At 45.8% G+C, this 14,182-nt stretch overlaps 1 protein-coding gene and 1 long non-coding RNA gene across 6 annotated transcripts in view; one reads left to right on the plus strand and one right to left on the minus strand.

Moving 5' to 3' along the window:
* Positions 1–640: 640 nt before the first annotated feature.
* On the minus strand, positions 641–1,941 carry LOC132360249 (uncharacterized). The gene is made up of 2 exons (XR_009501062.1): positions 1,398–1,941; positions 641–1,217 (listed from the first exon to the last, which is right to left on the minus strand). It is a non-coding gene; the product is annotated as an uncharacterized LOC132360249 (long non-coding RNA).
* Positions 1,942–2,021: 80 nt separating this feature from the next.
* Positions 2,022–14,182, plus strand: part of ARHGAP21 (Rho GTPase activating protein 21) — a 124,840-nt gene continuing 112,679 nt past the window's right edge. For 4 of the 5 annotated variants that reach the window (XM_059910811.1, XM_059910826.1, XM_059910832.1 and 1 more), the window contains exons 1-2: positions 2,022–2,169; positions 3,551–3,986. In XM_059910811.1, the coding sequence (XP_059766794.1) occupies positions 3,906–3,986 (81 nt within the window). In that variant the 5' untranslated portion in view covers positions 2,022–2,169; positions 3,551–3,905. Of the gene's footprint in view, positions 2,170–2,376; positions 2,586–3,550; positions 3,987–14,182 lie in introns of those variants that run through there. The other variant, XM_059910819.1, reaches the window with a different exon arrangement.

Genomic DNA, 14,182 nt, shown 5'->3' on the forward strand with positions numbered 1-14,182 from the left:
CATGACAAAAACCTTAACCCTAGACGTCCTCAGCTGTGAGGTACTCAGTTTATGCCATACACGTGCATTTGCATTTGTAAGGAGCTGTTTTGTGCTTAGAATTGTTTTTCCTTTCTGGACATATTCTATAAGCCCACTAGAGGTACACTACTTGAACCCTGCATTTCTATTCACTTCTAGTTCATTTACCCTATCGCATCCAGAACTGGATAGCCCAGTGGGCTATTCAGTAAATTACCGACTGACTGGCAGGAATTCCTTCTGTTTTATTCTTTTTTTTTTCCTTTGTTATTGGCTGACTAGTTTTGTCAGGGGCTGTCAAGAACATGCAAATTTCGTGGCCACATAAAAATGATCTAGTCAGAGTCGTTCCCCTAATCGAGGCGGAGGATTTAGTTGTATATTCTAAATATTCGGCACCTTCCACTCTTAGGCAGATCTAAAAACTACAGCACAGGTATTCAGGCTCCAGGGAGTGGTTTTTGTTTTTTTTTCTCAACAACAACAGAAAAACAGGACCCGAGGCAGCGGACGGAGAGCTGGGTGTGGAGGGCGGTGTGGGTGGAGCGGGGAGGTGTCTCTAAATCTTCGGGGGAGAGTGCGGTAAGAAAGGAAGGAAAAGGTACGCAGACCCCAAAGCTTCTCGGGTTTGTTCTTTTATTTTTCCCCTTAGGAGGGCGGTGGCAGCTGATCAGACACAATAGCTGGCAGTCCCCCGCCGGCACGAAGATAAAAATGACCCTCAACAGCACCAGCAGGAGGACTGGGAAAGGGAGGAGGGGTGTGTCTGGGAGGAGGCGAGGATGAGGGTGACTAGGTGACAAACCCCGCCGCCCCGGCGGGGTCCTCCACTCCAGCCCGGCGAGGACAGGAGCTGTGAGACACCTCCCCGGAGGGGGGCGGGGTGGGAAGGGGAGCCCGAGGGGCGGTGGCTTTCCTACTGGGGGCGGGCAAAGGGTGGAGGGACGCCTGAGTCAGCAGCCCCTGATTGGCTGGCGTTCTCTCGTCGCGTCTTCCGATTGGGCCATTTGCAGCGGGAGATGTTGTGAGGCGCGGCGGGGCGGAGCGAGCCGCCGGGGGTCTGGGGCGAAGCCCCGGAATCGGGCGGGGAGGGGCGGCGGTTGTGCCCGGGACCCCGCGCTTCTGCGACCTGCTGTGTGGAGAAGCGCCGCCACCTTTCCTCAGTTCCGCTAGCCACGCCGAATTGTTCAGCTGCCCTGAAGATGTAAAAAGGGCAAAGAATTGAATGAACAACGCTTGGCTGCGACCTCTCCCCAACCCCCCCACCCACCCACCCCAAAAGAGAAGCTGTCTTACTGTCGGGCGTGAGAGGACACTCCCTTACCTTGAAGTCCCACATCGCACCCCTCCCGCTGCAAAAAGGGTCAAAAACTCACCCGGGCGTGTCCCCCGCAGTCTGGGACCCAATTCTGCGAGTCTAGCCGTATGATCGACCCCCTCCCCGGCCCTGACGCCGAGTACCTAGTCCCTTCCCCAGTGGAAGCCCGGGTTCCTGGCCGCTCCCGCTCTGCGCTCGGGAGACTGGAGAAGGCGGGGAGGGTTTTGTATGTCTGGTTTTTGGGGAGGTGTTGCGGGGGTGGTGAGGGCTTGTAGGTCCCGACACACATTGGGGGGGGTTGGCGAGCACCCCCCGTCCCCGCCCCCGCCCCAGGCTAATCCCCCTTCTCCAGCGTCGGTTCCCGGGACCATATTATTCAAGACAGAAAATATTCAGCCCTAGAGCCTCCCCTGGGGAGGGGAGGGGAAGGAGGTGGAGTGGGAGGAGGTGGATCCAGGGAGGAAGAAGCGAGAAATCCGCCCCCGGGAAACAGCTCGGCGCGGCAGCGGAACGAGGCACTTCTGTCACTTGGCGGTCGCGGGCGCCCGAGCGCGGCCCCGGCCCGGCCCGGCGAGGCGAGGGGAGAGTCCGGCGGCCGCCGCCCCGCCCCACGCCCTCCCGCGGCGGCCGAGAGCCCGGGGCCGGCCGGGGCAGGTCGCGGCGGTGCCTGGGAGCGGCCGGCCGGGGGCGGCGGCGGCCTCGGAGCGCGGCGGCCGCGGAGGACAGCGCCGGCTCGTCCTCCCGCTCGGTCCGGTGCGCGCCGGGCGTGAGGGGCGCGCCGTCCGGGGGCCGGCCGGCTCGGTGCGGATCTACTCGCCGCGCTTTCTCCGGTGCGTGTCTGCTTTATTTTCCGCCTCGGCCGACGGGGCGCAGGGCCGGCGGGCGGGTGGAGAGGGAGAGCCGGGCTCGCCGCTGGCTCCCTCCCTTCCCGCCACCCCGGGCCACCCCGCCCCGGCGCTGGCGCGGGGCCGGAGGGAGCGGCGGCGGGCGCCCGGCGGGGGCGGAGGGGCCGCGCCCGCGTGTGCGGAGCGAGGGAAGGCCGGCGGGAGGAGGGAAGGGCACAAAGGCCGGCGGCGGGCGCCGGGGTCCCGCCGGCCGGCCGTGGAGGAGGGGCGGCTCCCGTCCGCTCATGAATATTAACCGAGCCTGCGGCCTAGCGCGTACCGGCTGGGCCCGGCGCCCGGCCCGCGTCTCCGCCGCCGCTCGCCGCCGCGCCTCGGAAGCCGGGCCAGGCGGGGCGCGCAGGGTGAGCCCCCTCGCTTTGGGCCTTTCCCCCGGGTGTCCCCGTTCGTTTTGGAAAGTACATATTTGGGCCGCCCTTCCCGGGAGATCGAGATCCCCGACCCGCCTCTGGAAGGGGCGGAGGAAATAGTGGTCGGTGGGTGGTGGTTTTCTTTTTCATATTTTTTTTTTTTTTTCCCTAGGTGGCCACGGGGAACGGGGAAGACCGTGTCGAGGCGTAGTTTGGGGCGCGGCAACTAAATAAAAGTGGCCGGGGCTGCGGCTTCATTTCTGTAGCTCCGGAATAATGCCCCGGAGAGGGAGTCCCTCCTGCCGCCGCGCGCACCTCCCCGCCCGGCCCCGCGCCGTCGCCGCCCAGCCCCGCCGCGGGCCAAGGAAAACAGCCGCCTCCTCGGGGACACCGGCGGGCCGGGGCGGAGGGCGGAGGGCGGGCGCCCCGGGTGCCCCAGGCCGCCTGGAGACGCCGGCCGAGCCGCCGGTCGCGTCCGAGCAGGGCTTTTTGTTTTTATTTTGGGGAGCTGGGGAGATGGCGGGGAGCAAGGAGGGCTTTTGAAAAAGGATTATCCCATTTTAGTCCCGCGGGGAGCAAACTTCCCTTAAGTCTGCTTATCCGGGTGATGCAGAAGAACACAGACTCCCTCTCCTCTGCCCAGAAAATACATTAATTAAAATGCACTTGAAAAGGGAACGGTTTTTCTTGACGGCTGCACAACGGCCGGGCATGTTTGAGGCAACCACCGTGCAGTTCTGATGTTTCGCTTTTTTTTTTTTCCCCCCTGATTTATAGGATTTTTTCCCCTTTTTCTTTCTCTTTTTGTATGGGAAGATTCTTTCATCTTTCATACTTCATCAGCATGGACCGAATTATCTTTCCATATGTTGGAAAGGCGAGCTTGGGGTAGACATGTGATCAAGGCTAAGGTCAGTGTATGGAGAAAGTTCATGCCCTTTAACTTTTCCCTCTTCTAGGAAAGATCTCTTTGGGAGAGCCTTCACGACGCGCTCGCCTTGCTCTTGGACTTGGGAGGAGCGCTAGGAAGAAGGGGACCGCTTTCTAGCCGCCGAGGAGACCTCTCTTCTTTGTTTTTTATGTCTGGAGAAATGGACGAAGACGGTGAAGTCAGTTGAAGTCCGAAGAAATAATCATCAGGGCATTTCGAAGGCGCTTCATCAAAACCTTCGTTCCCTGGCGCTTTAATTGTCTCACCGGCACTGCACCTTCTGGGAGCCTGGTGTGGAATTCTTACCCTTTGGGTGTCTGGTGGCATTTCCCCCCCAATGTGGACTCCCATGGGTTGGTCCCTTCTTTGTAATTTGAAATGAAATGATGGCCACACGTCGGACTGGTCTGCCGGAGGGAGATGGTGACAACAAGCTCAAGGCCTGCGGGTCCCCCGCCTGTGAGGTAAGCGCAGAGGCAGCACCCCTGTGTAGCCCGCAGTGACCTGTGTCTGTGAGGTGTCCTGCCAGTGGGGGGTCAGTTGCCCCCGGGCCTAAGAAGAGGTTTGTGGGGCTTTGGACTGAATGGTGGGAGTGCCCCAGCTTGACCGGTAGGGAGGTGAAGCCTTGCCCATTTTTGTTTCGAGGAACTTACAGTGATTCTTCTGCAAGGACGTTTTCCTTACTTACTTTGAAATGTCCCCATCTTGGTCATCTCAGGGCACGGAATTCTCCCTTTTTAGGTGGCTGGGACTACTACAAGCTTCTGTTTTCCTACAGTTCCCATTCTCCAGTATTTTTGGAGCTGGGCTGGTTAGGGGGTGCTTTGTACCTTTCGTGTGTGTATCCAAGGTTTGCTCTGGAGGTGGAGAGAGGGCATCTGTCTGGAATGCTTGTTGCTCCTGGACCACCACCTCTCTCCGACACTGATTCTGTTGCTGTGGATCTCTGCTTTGGGTAGAGAAACAAGTCTTTTCCCGTGGACAGTTTAGTTTAGGCACAGCCTTGGAAGAGTGCTTAATGGAGCTGTAATTCCAGCTCCCTTAAAAATGTCTTGCCTTTCCTGTTCTTTTATTTATTCCCTTCCTTTCACTGCTCAAAAGTCCTGTGAGTGTCAGCCTGAGCTGTCAGGTGGGTGGCTCTGCCTTCAGACCAGCATCTTTGGAAGGGCCCAGAAGATTTTACACCAGGCTTTCTGAAATTTTTTGGGCAAGCAGGAGAGAAATAGAAAATCCATTGATCTGTGGCACCCCTATGCCCTGTTGCCTCTCCTATCTTTTTTCCTCCTTATATTTGGAGTTTAATTCTATAATGGCTCCTTTGTGTTTACTTTGTTATTGATGGTTTCTGTAATTTGCTTGCTAAACATACTGAATACTGTTTTCCTTTAGATTTTGCTTTTGAGCTGCCTATATTTTTAAGGAAAGGTTGAAGATTACTTTAGATAACAGTAACATCCCCCAGTGAGCCATCACTCTCATTGTTTATTTTGTGCTTGTGTTACATTTTAACTTCATGGTCATTGAAACAGGGTCTAGTTCTCAGTGTGTGATTTTTGGCATCTTAATAAAAATGAGTTAGAAGTTAAGTTTTTGTTCATAAAGCAGGCAAAGGAACTTGCTTCATGCAGCTTACTTCATACTGCATTAGAAAGTTTATGCAGAAACCAGTGAGGTAGGTACAGTGTGCCATTACTGTACAGTTTATTAGAACTATAGGTTTACAGTTAGAAACAGTGTTTTACTTTTTGACACCTATAAACACCTGCTTACAGGTAAAAATGTGAGTAAGTATAACACCACAATTCTCCGATCATGGTGAACCATAATAACTCCTTTTGGAAGGCCTGCCTACAACTTTGTGATTGCTTAATGTGTATTGTAGTTCCATAATGATAGATACTGTGGTCTTAAAGCCTTATTTGTCATTGACTTGTGAATACCTTAATTAGCATGCTATTTGCATTGTATTTGCAAGAACTAATGTTATTTGACTTTTTTTTTTGGGTCATTTAAGGGATATCCCGGAAACCAAGAATTTATAATAGACACATCTTGTCCTTGGCTAGAAGGCAGTGTTTCCAGTTGCAAACTTGGCTTTTATTAACAATGACAATTATGTATTTTTTTTAAGGGCTGTGAAATTTGCTTTCATTTGGACCTTACTAATGGCATAGCCGTAGTATTTCTAGTTTGGGAGCCAAGAAAACACTGTATTGTCTGTATTTTGCTCATTTAGAGACTATATACAGTAGTTGGGTTTGGTAATAAACTGTGGTGTTGCTTGGCTTTTTAAAGAATAGGCAGATAGTTTGCTTGGATTCTGTGTGGAAATAGAAATAAAGGGGCTGTATGGTGTCAGAAAACATTTTAAAATCTCAGGGTGAGGAGTGAGGGGAACTTGTATTTACTGGCTCTGTTTAGTTGTCTCTTACTGATGCTTCTGATGCACATTAAATCTTGTGAATATTTATTAGTAATAAAAAGAGTTGCCACTGGAATACTTTGGGTATCAATTTTGGGTTGACAGATATTTAAGTCTTTGAATACTGCACTTAATTTTTGTACTTAATTTTATTAGAATTACATTCTAGAGTAGCACTGACATTCTTTTTAAAATTTTAAAAACCAATAGCTAAAAAACTAACAAACAAAAAACTGATTGCTATGTTCCTAAATGTGTATTTGAATAATAAATTTGTGTGTGCTTTTACCTACCCAAGAAACGAGAGTACATATCTTAATATTAATGGTATTAGCCAAAACTAACTTTGTAGCACAGAAGAAAGCAATGTAGTGAATTAAAAGAGTCCCTGTTTTATGCCTTATCTAATTGGCTAATTCCACCTGCTGTGAATAAGGTCTATTGTTTTGCTGAAAAACAATCAGAAATTTCTTGTTTATATTAAGTGTTAGAATCTAATTGTGTTGCTATATGAATGTAGGCACCACCTCCCAAGACTATATTGGAAGGGTCAAAAACAAACAAATAACAAACAATCCTCTTCAAATAAAGAATTGTGACACTTCAGTAAAATATATCTTGACATTATACAGTAAGGATAGCATAGTTGTGTTCACACAAAATGATATACTTTTCACATCTAAATATGTATTTTTGAAAATTGGTTTCACTCACTGAGCCAGATAAGTGTTTTTTGGGGGGGGCGTGTGTGTGTGTTGTGCACGCATGTGTACAGGCTGATCTGTGACACCTAGCCTTGCATAACTTTGCTCACAAAATCACTTTGTATAGACTCTGAATCCTCTGTGGTATTTTCACCCCTTTTCACATCATATAGTGTTTCTTCTTTATGGTTCGACTTGCTCGCTCTTTCTCTCTCTCTTTCTCTCTCTCTTTCTCTCTCTCTTTCTTTCTTTATTCAAAGCTTTCTAGGCCACATTATTTTTCCCACTTCTAACATTTATTTCATTTTTAATCTCTTCTCCACAGGATTGTACACGTGTTTAGCACTTTCACTGTCTACTGTTAGAACAAACCTATTTACTCATGCTAATTAACTTAGTTCATTTTATGTTTTGCTTCTTCACCGAGGCTAAAACGATCCTGTGACTGAAACGTATTATAAGCTGATGAAAAATATTTGTTAGTTGATTTTGGAACAGTGTAAATAATAAAATAAGGCATTTTCTGTGCGCGAATTCATTCACGTAAAAATTCATACTTTTGCTCTTCTTTCTGGAGTACTGTACACTTTGCTTTTACCCCAGACTCCCTTGTTCCTTCTCAGGCTCTCGCTCCCTCCATCTGTCTCTCTTTCTCTCTCTCTCTTTAGGCTTCTTATTCCTCTGCAGCCTCTTTCTTGTTGGTTTTTACAGGAGCCGGGCCTTTCCATTCCTCTACTCTTTTCTCACTCCCTAGGTTTCATTTTACACCCTCCCAGGGCTTTAATCTACATGCCCGTGATTCCTAATTTACAACTGTATCTCAGATTTTATGGCTGCTCTCTAGACCTAGATAGCCAATTGCCTATTTACCATACAGTTGTTTTTTTTTTTTCTGGATAGTCTACAGGCTGTTCAAACTCAACAGATTCTACCCTGACCACCAACCTGCCCTCTCCCTGACTTCCTTCTCTTGGTGAGTAACACTGCTAGGTACCTATCTGTCCAAGTCAAAAGCCAGGCTACAGTCCTTGACCCCTCTCTCTCCTTCTTCCTCCTGTCAAAGTCCTACATTCCGAATCCCACTGCCACTCCCTGAGTTCAGATTAGCTGCATCTCAGCGATGAATCATGGACCAGGCTTCCTAACTAGCGTCCCAGGCTCCCAGCCTTGCCCCCTTCCAGCTCTCCGATCTGCCGTAACCAGAGCGCTCCTCCTGAAATAGAAAGCTGATCATTGCATTCCCTGGCCTAAAACAGTTTTCTGGCTTCCCATTGCCTTTGGAATAAGGCTCAAACTCCTGAGAGAAGTCTGAGAGGACTTCTGGCCCGCCCTTCTCCTATGGCATCTGTGACCTCTCTCTGTACTTCCTGTACTGTCAGTACCAACCCCCCCCCCAAGGGCATCACAATGTCTCTCTCTTTACTTCAGGTCCTTATAAATCCTGTTTTCTCCCAGCCTTCCTTCCATTCTCCCCTCCTCCACTTCCACCCCTCCCTGGCTGATTTTTACTATCATTCTGGTCTTTTCTTCAACATCACTCAGGAGAGCTTTCCCTGACCTTCCAAGACTGGATTAATTGGCTCTGCTGCCTTATCCTCAAACACCCTTCCTGTACTTTATCAGGAAGAGCACTTACTAGTTTATTTATCTATATTCCCCTGGATTGCAAGTCCCATGAAAACAGGGACCATGTTTGTCTCTACAGTGAGTGGCGCATAGTAGGTGCTCAATAAATATATGTCAAAATAGCCAATGAACATAGCGGGAAAGGCTTTAGTTTTCTATTAACCGTTCATTTAGATCCCAGCACACTGTACCGTCTTGATGGTCCTCCTGCCTCACTGTCCCCTCCTTCTCAGCCTTGGAAGTTTCCTCAGCCCCTTGACCTACTAAGTCTTCCTATACCTCAGGACTCCATTTGACCCTCTTTTCTTCTCTCCAGACTCAGTTTCATGGTTTTAAATATCAGGTATAAACTGATCATTCATACATACATGTACACACGTATTTGTGTGTGTGTGTGTCTCTCCACCATGACCTCTCCCTTGAATTCAGATGCCCACATCTAGCTGACCTGCCCACTCAGAACCTCCACTCGCGTGTGGAGAAGCTACATCCCAAACCAAATTCCTCCTTCTCTACAGCCCCTTCCCCCGCCCGCCCAGCTTCCCCGTTTGCTCCTTCCACAGTCTCTCTCGTCTTAAGCAATAGCAATCCCACCCTCCCAGACGGAGTCTTGGGAGTGATCTTTGATCCCTCTTTTTCTCTCTCGTGCATCACCTGCAAATCTGGCCACCGGCCCCTCAGCTTAGCCCTTGCCAGCCTGCAGTCTGTCCCCACAGTCATCCCGGTGGGCCTTTTAGAAGTCAGGTCCTGGCACTCCTTTGCTTCGGCTCCTCTACTGGCTTCTCATCTCCTTCAGGATGAAAGGCCGAAGTTCTCAGGGTGCCTGCAGACCCCTGGACAGCCTCCCGTCTCCTCCCCGAGCTCACCTCCCGGGCGCTCCCCCCTTCTGCGGACACACGAGCCCAGCAGGCCCCAGAGCCTTCCCGCTCGCTGTGTACCGGCTCCTTGGGACACTGTCCCCCAGGTGTCTGCAGGGCCCGCTTCCTTGTCTCCTCCAGATTTGCGTAGAAGTCACCTTCTGGGAGGATCTTCCCTCCCCTGCTCCCCATGACACAACCTGCCCTCCTTCCTCACTTCATTTTTTTTCCCTGTCACTTACTCTCCATCTGACGTGCTCCTCCATTTGATTTTGCTTATTGATTTGGACAGATGATGTACGTAAGTGTTAAGAGTACAGTTTGTTTTGTTCACCTGGTATTTCTTGTGTCTGGAAGGGAGTCTAGCCCATGGTAGGCCCTCAGATAATTTTTTCGAATGAATGAATGAAGACCTAAGGAAAATTTCCAGAATGTTCTTGAGTTTGCATCTAAGTAATTTAGATTATATAACGATGTGTAGTGTGAATTGTAGGTTCTTCTTTAGACCTCCATTTCCATTGGGATGGCTGTTCACATTTTTCTTTGCATCTTTCTTACCTTTGGGAAGCTGGTAACCAAGTAACAGTAACCAAGGCAGTGTGTAGTACAAATGTATGAAATACTTCGTGCTAAGGTGAGATAATGGTAATGAACAGACTAGGGGAGGGGAACCAAACTGGTGGTGAAGCTATGGAAAGGTAATAGGGTCATCCCTCAGGATCCACAGGGCATTGGTTCCAGGAACTCCCACCCAATGGATGCCAGAATCCTCAGATGCTCAAGTCCCTTATATAAAATAGGGTAGTATTTGCATATACCCTTACACATCCTCCCTTATACTTTTAATCATCTCTTGATTACTTATAACACCTAATACAATGTAAGTGGTGTGTAAATAGTTGCTAGTGTGCAGCAAATTCAAGTTTTGCTTTTTGGAACTTTCTGGAAAAATTTTTTCCAAATATTTTTGATCCTTCATTGGTTGAATGCACAGGTGCAGTACCTTTAAATACAGTGGACCAACTGTATGTCTGATGTTTTCTTTTAAAACAATTGGCCAGTATAGGAATCTTCCTTACGTTTTTAATTTTTTTAATGTCATGAATATTTCACTGTAAGTTAAAAAATGATCACAACATTGACTATGGCAAAATGTTAACAGTTGTTAATTCTGGATGGGGAGAATAGCAGAATTATATTATTTTTGTATTTTCTCTTTTTTTGTTTAATTCCAAAGTTACAATAAAAAGACAGCATTTACAGGTTTAAAAAATAGGTAATATGTTACCAGTCTTGTGAAAATCAGGTTTCTAGCGAACCTACCTACGCTGCTTAAAATAATACTTAGACACTTTTTGAAAAGGATACACGTTGCTCAAAACAGTACTTAAACATTTTTAAAAAAACATGTTTTCTTCAGTGGAGGATTCATTGCAGGCTAGCGATAGTACAGTATAACATAACACTGTTATTTAATTGGAAACGTGTGTTCCTTCATACACTTGAATCTAAATGGCAGAATACCATTGTATGTCAAAAGCTTTACACTGCAAATTAGGGTTAAAAGTATAGCCTGTTGGAATTAAGAAGAGTGGCAGCAGCAGAGCTCTGGGTTTGGAGGTACTGAGTGGAACCCATCTCAAGATAAGAGCCATCAACAAAATGAGTACCCAGGTCTAAGAAGATTTCTCCACACATTGTTAGTATTTTGTAGCATTCATTTCTTCCAAGTGAAACATTTTATGAAGTCCTTGTGCCTTGCTTACAGAATCTCTAATCCCTTCCTCATTTCTTTAGTTATTACCAGATCACATAATCTGGTACAAACGTGATACTCAGTTTCTTTTGTTCTCTGCTTTGTGAAGAGACCCGTCATCTTATTATATTTAACAACATGATGATTTAAGTATGGGCAGTGCTGGATGTAGATGCACAGATGCTGTTATCGAATGCAGCTATTTTCTATTACAGAAAGACCATATGGCAGGCAATTGTTTTTCTTTCTGGTTGATGTGATTAGATTAGTAAAATGAAAGGTTATTGGACTTAGATTGTCCTAGTATGTATTTAATCTTAATTGACCATAAGGAATTAAGTATGTTAAAAATATTACGAGCCGTCGATATATTCTGTTGGTTTGAAGTAGGAAGATGTCTTCACTCAAAAGCTCAGTTTTGGATTGCTTCTACCAAAATAGTTTTTTAGTTTAAGTTGTCGTATTTTTTAAAAAACTGAGTATTGTGCAGATAGTTTATTTCACAACAAAATGTGGAAGATGGCCTTTTGTACCTCGAAGATAATCTGAAGACAAATGGATATACTGTACTATAGGTTTAAGAAACTTAGTGTGATGGAAATTGTTTTTTTATAAGTCCTCTATTTTCTAGTTATTTATTAATATAGAAAAAATTCCACCATGTAGATTTGTGAATAAGAGAATAGATTTAAAACCCAAATTTGATATTTCTGAAATATTCATCTATTTTAGGGAAAGTTTTTAGGCAGACCAGAAAAACTGTTATTATCAACAAATGGCGAGTTAAAGAATTTATTTATTTTTCCTTAGACCAGCTCCTGTTGAACCTTCCTTCTGTTGGATACTGGGTGTGTTCTTGATTCAGACTTGGTTACTTATTGCCTTTTCCCCTTGTTGCTTATCTCTGTTCTGAATAGACACCTGGCATAGTTATGAGCAGTAGTCTGCTTATAATCCCACAAGTTCTTTTTCCTTCTTATAACCTAATGAAGACGTAGCCTCTCGACTTGAACTCTGGTTCACTGCATTCATCTTTAATAGATCTTGACAGGACTTATTTTCTTGAGAACCTTTTGATTTTTCTCCCTCCTTAGAATGGAGAATATCCTTAAATATCAGAAGCTAGAAAGCTGGATTTATGATTACATTTCTTCTGGATATGTCTTAGCTACTGTGATCTTGGGGATTAACAGGCATCTTTTTTTTTTTTTTTTTTCTTAACCTTAAGATATCTAGATATCTTTAATCCCCAGTATTTTCCTAATAAACACAGATTCTGTATTTAAGAGAATTTGTGTTAGCTAGATCAGTGAGACCTACTTTCTCCTTTGGGTGCTACATACTGGCTTCTGGAAACATTACATACCTAGTGAATGTGAGGGGGAGGAAGTACTCTGGGCACCCAGTTTAAATCAGATCTTTATTATAATGCTTTTAGGAAACTAAAAACATTTCAGTTTACTTATTTTTCATTTAATACTATATTATAGACACACTTCTCTGCTCATAAGGGAGATATATATATATACCTGTGTGTGTATATATATATACACACATATATATGTGTGTATATATATACACACATATATATGTGTGTATATATATACACACATATATATGTATATATATATGTACACACACATATATATATACACACACACATATATATGTCAATTTTATAAACGGAGGAAAAGAAACTCTTAAAAAGCACTATGCAAAGATATCTTCAGGGATTGTAATATGGAAAAGAGATTAGATTTATTTTGTGTGGCTGTAAAAGGCAGAACTAGGATTAGCAGATAGACAGATGGGCCAATTTCCAAAATTCAGAAGAAAATTTTTTGTTAAATTAGAAGCTAATCGGAATAGAATGTGTTCTTTGCACAGTTGGGATGACCTTCAGTTACGGGCCTCCAGAGAGGATTCCTGCTTTGGTAGGAATTTATTATTTTATTTTATTTTATTTTATTTTATTTTTTAAATTAATTAATTTATTTTTGGCTGCGTTGGGTCTTCGTTGCTGCACGCAGGCTTTCTCTAGTTGCGGTGAGCGGGGGCTACTCTTCGTTGCAGAGCGCAGCCTTCTCATTGCAGTGGCTTCTCTTGTTGCGGAGCACGGGCTCTAGGCGCGTGGGCTCAGTAGTTGTGGCTCACGGGCCTAGTTGCTCCGCGGCATGTGGGATCCTCCCAGACCAGGGCTCGAACCCGTGTCCCCTGCATTGGCAGGCAGATTCTCAACCACTGCGCCACCAGGGAAGCCCCTACACTTTTTTGTATGTATGTTATACTTTAATCAAAAGTTAAATATTTTAAAGTGATAGAACTCTGACTTTGGTTATATCAAAGCTATTGTTACTTTTTAGATTTATTATAAAAGTAATTTGTTTCATGTCATTTCTAGAAGGGCATATTTTCTTTAAGCAAATAACTGTTAGGATGATTTCTTTTGCATCTTGTAATCATTTGTTCATACCAACTCTTTTTTTTTTTTTTTTTTTTAATTTATTTTTTTAATTTTTTTTTTTTTTGGCTGTGTTGGGTCTTCGTTTCTGTGCGAGGGCTTTCTCTAGTTGTGGCAAGTGGGGGCCACTCTTCATCGCGGTGCGTGGGCCTCTCACTGTCGTGGCCTCTCTTGTTGCGGAGCACAGGCTCCAGACGCGCAGGCTCAGTACTTGTGGCTTACGGGCCCAGCCGCTCCACGGCATGTGGGATCTTCCCAGACCAGGGCTCGAACCCGTGCCCCCTGCATTGGCAGGCAGATTCTCAACCACTGCGCCACCAGGGAAGCCCCCAATACCAACTCTTTTATCAAGAATAGGAAAAGTTACAGTGAAAGAAAAAGATGTATTTCTATCTTTACCTAAGTATACATTGTGAAGGGTTTCAAAAATCATTCTAACATAAATAATAATAAACTAATCATTAGCAAACTAATTTCTCTTTACACACCCTTCTTCATTTAACAGCAACAGTTACTCTATCTGTTCACTGAATCCATCTTGTCTTTTAATCTCACTGATTGTGAGATGCATTGGATACTGTGCTGCAAAGACAATGTAAACTAATTACAGTGTCCAACTGCCAATTCTGCAAAAGAAGCAGGTTTTCTTATAGTCCGTGAAAGTGATGTTGCAGAAGGAGCTAAGTCACTGACAAAGAGGCTGAGTGAGACCGGTGAACAGATGCAGAAAGCATCATCAAGGTTGATAGGTATCTCAAAAGGGAATGATTTGAATTCTAGGGATTAAGAGAAGCTTTTGAGAAAACTGATGCCCTTGAGGGCAATTGCAAGTAT

Source organism: Balaenoptera ricei, chromosome 2 (genome assembly GCF_028023285.1).
Source record: "Balaenoptera ricei isolate mBalRic1 chromosome 2, mBalRic1.hap2, whole genome shotgun sequence".
Lineage (NCBI taxonomy): Eukaryota > Metazoa > Chordata > Mammalia > Artiodactyla > Balaenopteridae > Balaenoptera > Balaenoptera ricei.